Source organism: Rhinolophus ferrumequinum, chromosome 11, assembly GCF_004115265.2.
Source record: "Rhinolophus ferrumequinum isolate MPI-CBG mRhiFer1 chromosome 11, mRhiFer1_v1.p, whole genome shotgun sequence".
NCBI lineage: Eukaryota > Metazoa > Chordata > Mammalia > Chiroptera > Rhinolophidae > Rhinolophus > Rhinolophus ferrumequinum.
Genome location: NC_046294.1, coordinates 9,914,074 through 9,925,665, shown reverse-complemented (window position 1 = coordinate 9,925,665; position 11,592 = coordinate 9,914,074). Strand labels below are relative to the sequence as shown.

Here is an 11,592-nt window from a genome sequence, read left to right as displayed (position 1 = left end):
TCAGGTTCCACTCCCATCCATCCCCCTCACCCCTCTGCTGAGGTCTCTGCCCCTCCTCTTGAGAATCTGAGACTCGTTGTGAGCTGCTGGGAACACAAAGAAACGATGAACCTCTGAGATGACTGCTCATGATAAGAAGTGACATAATAATGTGGTCCTGTTGCAATTTCTCGGCAGGGCCTGATTCAGGGTTCACACACGCAAAGGAGGGGGAGCAAACACTGAAGGAGGAGAGCCGGGTCTCCAGCGAGGTCAAAACAAAATGTAGCAAGGCCGAATGACAAAGCCGGCACTTGTCCAGAAAAACCAACAGCTCGTGACTGGGATACGGGGAACAGCAGCTGGAACCAGACTCGAGGTGTCAGTTGATGGCTCACGGTCGGGAAGAGGATGGGGACCTGGCCACACTGAAAGGAATGGTGGAGTAGGGAAGTGACAAATGCCTTGGAGCTCTGTGGGGCATCCCGGCTGGGTGCCTGAGGGAGCTCTGGGCACCACATTCTGGAATGGTTGTAGAGAACTAGTGTCTTTTCCCAAGAGTGGGAGGGACAGCTGGAGGAGCAGATGTTGGGCCTAGAAAAAAAGACAATTCTGGAAAGCTACAGGAAAGCTGACTTCACATACTTAAGAGACCTCTGAGTGGAGGAGAGGGCAGCCTGGACCTGTGTGCTCACACTCAGCCCCAGCCCAGGGACATCTTTGCCTCCTCAGGTCCTGCCCTCACTCCAGCCACACTCAGCAGCATCCCAATTGCCAAGTCCTTACACATACTCGGCCCCCAGGCCTGGCAGATGTGAGAGTAGGGGCATGGATGTGGAGTCAGGAAGCCCTGAGCTCCAGGGCTGTCCTAGCACCAGGCACCTTCTCCTTAAGTCGCCAGGCACCAAATCACAACCTCTCCCAGCCTCGGATTTCCTCGTTGGTAAACCAGGGCTGTTCATCCAGCCCTGAGGGGGTCATAATGGACATCTATTCCCACGTTCAGCAAATGCTTATGAAGCACCCTCCTGGTGCAGGCATCACCCTCCTGCATCCGCACTCCAGCGGATTAAACGAGCACCCAGGAGAGGCCCAGCACTTAGGAAGTGCTCAGTTAGTGCTCAGGTGACTGCCACAACCCTTTCTCTGCTTATCTCTGATTGTGGTCCTGAGCAGAGGGCTGTGGTGATGTGTGCCCCTGATATGTCACACGCTCTCAATGGCAGCACCCTTGGCTGGGTGGAGTATCAATGGCTCAGAGAAGAACACCTGATCTGTATCTTTGGTCATCTCTGGGTGCAGATGATCAGTCAGCAGATCTCAGGTTACATAAATAATCCTTCAGCAGTCTGCCCAGTGTGTATGCACAGAGAGCCATGGCCAGCCCATGGGGCGACATGGCACCCAGCAGCTCCCAGTATACAGACCAGGGTCAGTGTGAGGAAGGGCGAGCGAGGCCCATGTGAGAGGCAGATGCAAGGCAGCTAAGTATGCCGGCTCTGGAACTGTACTCCTGACTCCTTGATGTAGAGCTGTGTGACTTTGGGCAAGCACCTTCGCCTTTCTGTGCCTCAGTTTCCTTACTTGGGTAACAGAAGATTTACTCTTAAGGGTTGTGGCTCTGCAGTCAGACAGCCTAGGTGAGGATCCCACAACACTGATTTGCTGTGTGATCTTTACAAGTGTCCCAACCTCTCTGTGCTTCAGTTTCTTTATCTGTGAAATGGGAGTAATAACAGCACCTGCCTCACAGGGTCGTTGTGAGGATTACATGGCTCTGTACATATAGAGTACTTGGAAGAATACCTGGCCCAACAATTGCTTGCCCCAGTGTTTTAGGCCGGGTTCCTCCAGAGCTGACTGAGACAAGGATTTAAGTGCAGATAGTCTGTTCAGCAAATGACCTCAGTGAGCACCTACCAGTGAGAAAGTGAGGCAGGGACAGAGAAGACGCCAAAAGAGGATGCCTGAATGACCAGGATACCTTCGTAGGCAAGTGGGGCTCAATCCTGCTGGGTCCTCTGGGGGACTGTGAGAACCCCCGCAACGTCCTCCCACCCAAGGGTAAGGAGGCTGGGATGTTTGCGGGAGAAAGCAAAGGAGTGTGAGGGAACAGAGTCCCAAATGCCACACCAGACTTTTCTGAAAAATTCAGGGGTCTCCTCTGGGGCCCTGCACACCACTGACAGTGACAATGACAAACAGGTCAGGTGGGAGTGGAGGGTCTGGGCCACAGTTCGCCGGGTGCCTAGGTTGATAAAGGGTCTCCACACATGATTCCAGAGGTACCCACAGAGCCCATGTCTGTCAAACATCTCTTTCTCTCACACGACCCTGGCAGGGACCTGAGATCACCCTCTGCAGTACTTTCAGCCTGGCCTGGATGTGATCCATCCAGCATTTGAGAGCCATCCCTCCAGCTGAGGACAGGAGCTCAGGACGCAGGAAGCTGAGGGGACCTGACACAGGACAGTGGTAGTGCGGTGGCATACGGTCTCCTCCAATAACCCTGGTAACACACACTGGACCTGGTTCTGAGCAGTAGGCCACTCAGGTCTCCAGGCAGGTGCAGGAATTGAAGGAACCAAGAGCTGGGGGCTGGAAGAGCTGGGCAAGGACAGGGCCGAGCTGCTTCTGCAGTGGGGAGCCGTACTGCTGGGCAGGAGACTGAGGTAAGCCTCCCTGCAGGGCGTTCCTTGGCCCAGGATCATGAGGGTGCAGAGCCTGCAGAAGGAGCCTCTGAAAGGGGCCAGGAAGGCAGGGACTAACACATGACAACAGTCCAAGGGTGCAGCTATTTCTGATGACATGGAGGGACATTGGAGAACCCATGCCGTCGTCTTACCTTTGGGGAGGTGATTTCAACAGGCTGAATTCATCAGGATGTATTGTGGATGTTACATAGCACCAGCCAAGGAGTGAGATGTGTTAAGGGCTTGTCAGTCCACTTTTCCATCCTTCAGGAACCTTTGTCTGGAACCTCTTTACCTCCTCCTTGATCCACAGTCAAGACAGGCTGAGCTCTACCTGCCACTGCAGAGTGACTGAGCAGGTGGGGGCTGTGCTCAGCGCGGAGGCCTCGCATGTCTGCCCTGACCTTTCTCCTGTGACTCCTGAGCATCCTTGGACAGTTTCCCAGGCCTTCTCACAACCCCTCTGCTGGAGAAACAAGGTTTTCTAAAAGAAGCCCCTGGGACAGCAGGACAGGAGCCCTGGGATCCCAGAGGGCCATCCCCAGGCAGTTCTAAGAATAACAGTGGAGCGGGGATACAGTTGGGCAACTTCCAAGATGTTCTTCCTAAGAAAGACTTGTGCTGTGAATGACGAAGCCCTGCCTGGGTCTCACGCAAAGGAGGGGAGAAGGCAGGTTCACACACTGGGGCAAAGACCAGTCTCCTCTGACAGGAAGCTCAGAGACCATCCAATCTGTCTCTAGAATCGAGAGGGTATGCCGTGAGGCTGAGGGCCCAGGTGTGCCAGGACAAAGGTGATACATCTTACTGGTACCTCAACTTCATGCGTAAACGTTGGAAATATTGATTGAAAAGGGCGAATCATAGATTTGATACTTAAGCACAGAGTGGGAGAAAAGAAGGCAAAGGTATGACCATTTCACCGGTAACTCCGCCGGTAACTCCGGACTTCCCCACCTCCAGGATCCTCCAGGTACTACCTTGGCAATTAGGAGTACTCAGACAGGGTCATTTTAGATACACTAAGCGAGTGCAAAATCACCCATATTACACGTGAAAAAACTGAGGTCCAAAGAGGGTGGGACCCCTGCCTTACTACACAGGAGTCAGTGGCCAAGTTTTCATCCAGCCTTGCCTACGGGCTCCATTCTCCAGGAAATGGGTCCCCTGCACTCTCTTTTCCCCAGGAAATTGCAGGAAAGGTAAACCGGGATCTCAAGCTAGGCTTCGTTCGCTCATCAATCCCAAGCAAATTCACCACCGCGCTTTGCGCATGCGCACAGTAAGCCCAGCCCCTCGGGCCACCAACCCCGCCTCTCTGCCCATCACCAACATGGCTGCCCTGGCGATAGCCGCTCCTGCCCGGCACCAACGTGGCGGACGCTGACGTCATAGAACAGCGCCAGTTGCCCCACGCGCTGCACGTGGAGTCGGATTCGGGAAACTTTCAGGTTGGGCCATGGATACACCGCGGAGGCGCAGCCGGCGGCTGGAAGGCCTAAAGCCTGAATCCACCGATCGTCCCACCTCAGTTTTGCGGGCGAGACGGGTCCTTGTGGAGTTTGAGTTGAACCCAGAAGAAACGAGAGAGCCCGAGTCTCCTCGGAGTGTGCGGCAACCCGGCCCGGGATCCCCCAGACGTCAGCCGGTGACATACCCGGGATCACCCAGTCTACCGCAGGGGGCAGGCCTGGGGTCCCCCCGCAGGGAGGCAGATCCGGGCTCAGGGCCCCCCCAGAGTCAGCAACATCCAGGCCTGGAGTCGCCCCGAAGACAGGAGGAGTCGAGTCCCGAATCCCTCCGACGTCAGCTAAAGCCAAGTGGGGAGTCACCACAGTTCTTCCAGAGCCGTGAAGAACCGGACGCGGAGGTGGCCCGCAGTAAGGAGGCGCTAGTGCCGGGGTCTCCCGGACATCAGTTGCAGCCGGGCCCGGGATCACCAGAGCCTTACCCGGGTCAGCGAGCCCCAGGTCCGGAGCCCTCGCCGCCACTACAGGAGCTGAAACCCCAGTCATCCGGCTCCCCTCGGGGTCAGCACGAGCCGAGCAAGCCACCTCCCGCCGGGGAGCCGGGGAGAGACGGCCTAGGGCCAAAGAAGCGAAAAGGATCTTCAGACCAGGCCCCAGCGCCCAAGAAGTTGAAGGAGGAGATGGAGGTTCTTGTAATCCCGAAGGGAAAGCCCAAATCGGGGCGGGTGTGGAAGGACCGCTCCAAGAAGAGGTGAAATGGGGGGGGGGCAGCTGGGCAGGGGTGGGGTTCTCTGTGGTATTGGGGCACCGGTGCAGCCTGGAGACAGCCCCTAGGTTGGAGAGAGCTCACACAAACTGGTAATTATAATCAGAGTGTGGTAAAATGCCCTGGGATCCGGGGCCCGGGGAGCATGGTTATTTCTGTGCTGCTTTTCTCTTCAGGGTCTCTGCATCTCTCCGAAGAACCTCCTTTGTGTATTCATTCAACAGGCATTTGCGTTTGTCTGCCTTCGCCAGTGAGGGAGGCAGAAGCAAGTAAACCAGCTGTGACTTGATAAAAAGCAGTGAGGTCTTCACCCACTATTATCTGTTACAGTTATTTGCCTTTGTGATAGAAAGTATTACCAGCACTGACTGAGTATACAGGACACTGCTAAGCACTTCAGTAGGCCTTGGCCAGGGGATGGCTTTTCAGACACAGGGACCAACATGCATCATGGGGTTTAATCTGCACATCAGCCCTGTGAATCAGCAGGTTTATCCTCACTTTACATATGAGGAAGCCAAGGCTCTGCAGAGAAACGGTGAGCAGACCGTAGGAGGTCCCGTGTGAAAGCAGAAGCTGTTGCAGTAGAATTAAAACACCTTCAGAATCTCAGGCAGGTCTTGTGGATAAGGGCCAAAGGGCCATCGAATTGATGTTTGTGATCTTGGTGAGTGAGCCCAGAGACAGTGGAGGCAGCACCTGCTCCAGGAGTTGTCCCAGCAAAGGGGGCTATAGAGGTAGCTGGAAAGGCCTGGCTGCAGCCCCACCTTCCTTGCTCATGCTAAGTGCCACCTTGGGTGTGCTGGCTCCCTTCTCTGAAGGGTGGCGTTTATTGAGCATCTACTAGGTGCAGAGCACTGTGCTAAGTGATTCTCAGGCCAAGTCTCGATTAATCCTCCCACTGTCCTTTGGGATGAGAATGATTCTCATCTCCATGTGACATGGGAAGGTGCTGAGAGGCTACCTTGCCCAAGGTCACACAGGTAGTAAGTGGTGGATTCGGGCCTTGGAACCCAGGCCTATATTCCTCCGATCTCCAAGTAAAATTGATGCTCTGGAACGGCCCTGCCCAATACCTTAGCCACCGACACATGTGGCTATTTCAATTTAAGTTGATTAAAATTAAATGAAGTTAAAAATTCAGTTCCTCAGTCACACCAACCACATTTCCAGTACTCAGCAGCCAAGTAACTAGTGGCTTCCTTCTTGGGCAGCATCAATGTGAACAGTTCTACCATTACAGAGAGTTCTGCTTGGCCGTGCTGCTCCAGAAAGATGCAGCTTTGTGTCCTGTGGCTCTGTCCAGGTCCCCACTGCCTGGTCCATTTGGGTTTCTCGGACCCCTGTTGGGGTAGGGAAGAAGGTCATGCTGCAGCCTCATTCTTCTGTGCTTCAGAGGCCGGGTCTTCCGCAGCAGGCCCTTGGCGACAGGGAGACGGAACAGTGCGGGGGTGTGCTGAGCTCTGTCAGGCAGAGTGGGGGGAGGGAGAGCAGAATCAGCCTGAATATGGACAGGTGTGGGGTCAAATCCAGCTGTGTGTGCCAGACTCCTGTGAAGCAAGAAGGGGAGAAGACAGCCATATCGAGCCTTCCCCGTGGATGGGAGTGGGCTCTGCCCTGGAGGCATCACAGCCTTCAGAGGCTGGGACAGGACCGCCGACCTGCTGTGACAGGTCAGGGCACCACGTAATGGACGTGGATGAGCAGGAACTCTTTCGCAAGTTAAGATATTGGAGGAGGCAAAAAGGCCCCGATGAGAGGATCTGCCAAGGAGAAAAGGCCCACGGGGCACCCAAACAGGCCTAGAGTTCAGGAAAAAGACCTACAGCTGAGGGGAGCGCAGTTTAATGAACCCCACGTTCTCATCACCAGCTTCCATAGTCCTCAGCATTTTACTGGTCAAGCGTCATCTTGCTCTCTGATGTTTTTTTCTTTTTTTTTTCTTTTCTGGAATATTTCACAGCACGTCCTAGGCGTGTCATTGCACCCACACTCCTTGCAGTGTGCGTTCTCACAGATCATCTCCTTTCTCCCATTAAGAAAGGATTTCCCACTTAAGGAAATCAAGACTTCCCCTGATGACCTGCCGTGCCCACTCCATTTTCACATTTCCCTACTGGGGAGAGAGATGCTGAATCATTAAGAGAACTGTGCCCGTTCACAGCCCCCCAACTGGGAGTGAGCCCCATCTCCAGAGGCACTCACGCCCTAGCCGACTGCGCTTGGGGAAGAGCAAGTTCGTGGCAGAGGCTGTGTGGCCTGGACTCTGCGGTCACAAACAGGGATTTGGGAACAAGGTGACCTGGGGCAGTTATTTAACCTCTCAGAGCCTTGGTTTGCTCCTCTGTAAAATGGAGAGAACGAGATCCCCACCTCAGAGGCACATAAGAAATGGCAGCCAGCATGTTCAGACCCCTTTCCTGCCCCGAGTCTCTGCAGACCCAGAGGGTCAACTGTCCAGCATGCCAGCAGGTGGGGAGGTGATTCTCACTGGGTTCAGGGGAAGAAGGCTCAGAGCCCGGAGCTTGAGAGGAGAGGGCACCGGTGCGTCCCACAGAATCCATGAGTGTCCCCTCTCCCACATCCAGGTTCTCCCAAATGGTTCAGGACAAGCCCCTGCGCACATCCTGGCAGCGGAAGATGAAGGACCGGCAGGAGAGGAAGCTGGCCAAGGCCTTTGCCCGGCACCTGGAGGAGGAGAAAGAGAGGCGCCGGCAGGTGAGGGGCCGGCCCGCCAGGCTGAGGCTGGAGTTCGGGCTGAGCCAGAGTCTACTGTCACAGGCCTGGCGGGAGGCGGAAGCTCGCACAGGTGCCCAGGGGGAGGCTAACTTGGCCAAGAGCCTTTCTCAAGCCTGAGGGCCCCAGGGAGGCAGGGAGCCTGGCCAGAAGCAGAAGTGCAACCTGGGACCACAGGGTAGGCAAGGCCAGTGGAACATGCAGTTTAGCCCAGGGCTCTGTAGGAGGCTCAAGGATGGGGAGGAGGCCCAGGACGAAGCCCGCAGTGGCCCCCACTGGTGATAGGAGCATTCAGCGAGGTAGGCCCGGGGGTCCCTGCTCAGGGGGGAGAGGCATAGATTGTTTCTGTCATTCTCCAAGAGGTGGTCCCACACATCAGCAAAGAGGATGCCTGCACTTTCCTCCAGTTTTCTCCCTGACGCTCATCCCAGGGCCAGAAATACCCCGTGAGAGGCTCATGCCCAACCTCTTCAGTCTCTAGGAAGCCCCAGCAGGCCACACAGAGAAAGCAAGGTGTTGGCCAGTGATCGCCCACCAGGCCGGGTTGTCAGTGAGACATTATCCGCCTAGCAATCCCTGGAGCTCAGGAGGAGTCAAACACCTCGCCCCAGCCTGTGGTCCCAGTCTGGCCACGGAGGGGAAGGACTGGGCTATTCACTCGGTCATCTGTTCCCTGCTTTGAGTCGCCCAGCTCAGCCTATGGTCGAGGTCCTACAGAAGGTGTGGCTGCCGCCATGTGCTGAGCCTTTATGTCACTTCCTATGTGGCCCCGACTCCCTCTTGAGCAAAACAGCCTTATCACTGCCCCCAACCCAGACCTACCCTTGTCTCTAGGAGCCCAAGTCTTACTTCTCCTTTCTTCCCAGGGGCCCAGGCTACCCCTGCTCCCCTGAGTTACCAAAGCCAAGAAGGGCCCCTGGCCATGCAGCAACCTCAGCGCCCACATCCCGCCCCAGCCCCACCAGGGACAGCAGTCGGCAAAGCCAGAAATGCCTGGGCTTCCCATTCCCAAGACAGATTCCGTCTAGATTCATGCTCTAAGTGTTGCCCTGGGCCGGATACGTCCAAGCACTGTACGTGCATTCGTTCATTTATTCCTCAAAGCAAGCTGATGTGAGCATCTTCACTTTAAACATGGAGCTGCGGCTCACAGAGATTAAACGACTCAGCCAAGGTCACCCGTTTAGGAAGGAGCCGAGGCAGGATTTGAACCGGAGCCTCTTCTCTGCAGCCTCCACCCTGCCCAGTCCTCACCCCTGCCCAGTCCTCACCCCCAGCCTTGTGTTCTCAGCGCACGTGGGCTTCAGGGAGAGAGAGCATGGGAATGAGGGAGCCCTGGCAGTTGAGGTGGGGCCCGTGCCAGGGCCCAGTGTCTGCATGTGCCTGAGTGTCTAGGTGGGGAGCCACCTGTGTCTAAGCACCCCCTCCCCCAGTCCCGTCTGAGGCCCTGTCCTCAGCTGCCTGCCCAGGTGCCCACCTTCTCAGGTGGAGTCAGGGCCTTCCCACCATGGTGGGCTTCTGGTCCCATGGGCACAGGCATTGTTCCTGCCTGGCCCTCCACCCACATACCGCCAAGAACGGCCTAGACCCAGGCTAAGAGGCCCTTCCCCTCCCCTCTGGGAATTCTGCCAGTTCTCACTCCTCTGGGGCCTGAGCGACCAGGGCTGCCTCGGCTCCCAGACCCACAGCCCCTTCCCCTGTGCGTTCCAGGAGAAGAAGCAGCGCCGAGCCGAGAACCTGAAACGCCGCCTGGAAAATGAACGCAAGGCAGAGATTGTCCAAGTGGTGAGTGTTGCCGTGCCTGGGGGGCTGGGGGCTGCGTTCGCGGTGCCTCAGCACCCGGTCTCCTGCTGCGAATCCAGGCCTCCCTTTTCCCGACACCCCAGCCACACTAATGTCCTGCCCTCACCCCGCCCCCCAGATCCAAAACCCCGCCAAGCTCAAGCGGGCGAAGAAGAAGCAGCTGCGCTCCATCGAGAAGCGGGACACCCTGACTCTGCTGCAGAAGCAGCCACCCCAGCGGCCGGCCGCCAAGGTCTGAGCTCAGGACAGCCCGGAGGCCTCCTGTAGCCAACCACCGTGTGGGACACGGCACCTCTCGGGCCACTGGTCACGCACCTCTGCTGGGCCTGCCACTCCCAACTCTGGCTCCAAAACAGGGACCCCACCTCTGATGGGGCTCTGAGCCTTTGAGGGGTCTGGGGCAGGTCTTTGTGGGACAGAGGCCCAGAGGGAGCCTGGGACCTGGCAAAGCCTGTGGGCCAGGAAGAGGTTCAGCTCCCTCCTCTCCCCTTCTCCTTCTCCAAGTGCCTTCAAAGCAAGGAGAGTGAATTCTTCTGGTTCCTCAGGGAGCTGGTGACTCCCCAAAATGTGTATGTTTCTCTCAAGGTCCTGCATCTAGCCCAGGCCAGGAGGCTGGCAGTCAGGAATCCAGCTCCCCCACACCTTCCCGTGAGCTGTTTTGGATACCTCTGTACCCCCCTGACCCCATCACCCAGCAAACTGAATCCAGCTCCACCCCACTTTTCAACACTGAAAGAGAAAAATGGGGAGGTTGCAGGGAGCAGGGTTCCTCTCTAGCACCCTCCTTCCTGTACCAGACTCTGCAGAAGCCCCGAAGATCTGATTAACTCATGCCCAGTTAGTCTTCAATAAAGTATTTATTGAATGCCTGCTGTGTACAGGCATAGTTCTAGGTACCAGGGAATATAGACAACGGACAAAAATTCCTGTCCTCAAGGAGCTTTCATTCTGATGGAGAAAACATAATAAGCGAGTAAAATATATTGTGTGTCAGATGGTGGAAGTGCTATGAGTAAAGCAGGGGAGGGTGGGAGGGAATCTGGGGGAGGTGTTACAATGGACATCTGTTCTGTCAGCCGTACATCTACTGTTCAGTTTGCTGAGCACTTGCTGTGGGTCAGGCCACTCTTGCCACTGGGAGTAAACAGTAAGGTCGCCAGCCCAGCCTTCAGGGACCTCAGCCTGGAGCTGGCACAAGGAGAACTGGACCAAGACCCCAAGATCCTGGCTCTTCCCCTCATATTTCATCCACCAAACGTTTACTGGCACCAGCCCTATAACAGGTCCTGGGATGCAGAGCAAATACGTCAGTCTCTGTCCTCAAGTCCATGGTGGGTAGAGGAAATAGACATGGTGCAGTGGACGTGCAGTGACAAATACAAGTTACCCTTCACGTCTAAAAATGGGAATGACAGCTGCCCAGCCTGTATGGTCGGGAGGTGGGTGCTCCAAAGATCTTGGGATGGACAGCCCACAGGGCATACCAAGGAACACCAAGCATGCACAGGTGTCAGATTAGCTAGCAAATGTCATGTACTGTGATCTCGGCAGCTCCATGCACATTCAAATACCCTGTTTCCCCGAAAACAAGACCTAGCCGGACAATCAGCTCTAATGCGTCTTTTGGAGCAAAAATTAATATAAGACCCGGTCTATTTTACTATAATAAAGTAAATTATAGTAAAATAAGACCAGGTGTCATAGAATAGCGGGTCTTACATTAATTTTTGCTCCAAAAGACGCATTAGAGCTGATGGTCCGGCTGGGTCTTGTTTTCGGGGAAACGCGGTACCAAAGACTGAGGACCTTCAGTAAAGATGCCCCTTGCACTGGGGTTAGCCCAGGTTTCCGCAACATTTGACCATGGCACCCCTTTGCTTTTTCCACCTCGTAGACACGGGGCAGTGCTGGGCCAGAAGGGTAGAGATTCCACACAGCTACTGTCTTAAGTACCTTGGGTATGTTAAAGTGTTCTTTCACTTACTAACTAGTAATTGAACAGGCACGCTTAATAGTTAGCATGCAGACCCTGTACTTTGGAAAAGATATTTTACCTCCCTGTGCCTCAGTTTGCTAATGAGTAAAAACGGGGGCTAATAGAACCTGCCCTTCAAGGACGTGGGATAAAGCATCTAGCTCAATAAAC

The 11,592-nt window shown here is 55.3% G+C and overlaps 1 protein-coding gene across 1 annotated transcript; it reads left to right on the top strand.

Annotated features, from left to right (window-relative positions):
• Positions 1-3,987: 3,987 nt before the first annotated feature.
• CCDC86 (coiled-coil domain containing 86) lies at positions 3,988-10,439 on the top strand. Its single transcript, XM_033121865.1, has 4 exons — positions 3,988-4,892; positions 7,496-7,625; positions 9,354-9,428; positions 9,565-10,439. Exons 1-4 carry the CDS (start codon positions 4,132-4,134, stop codon positions 9,682-9,684), a joined length of 1,086 nt encoding a protein of 361 aa, XP_032977756.1. The 5' UTR covers positions 3,988-4,131; the 3' UTR covers positions 9,685-10,439.
• Positions 10,440-11,592: the final 1,153 nt, after the last annotated feature.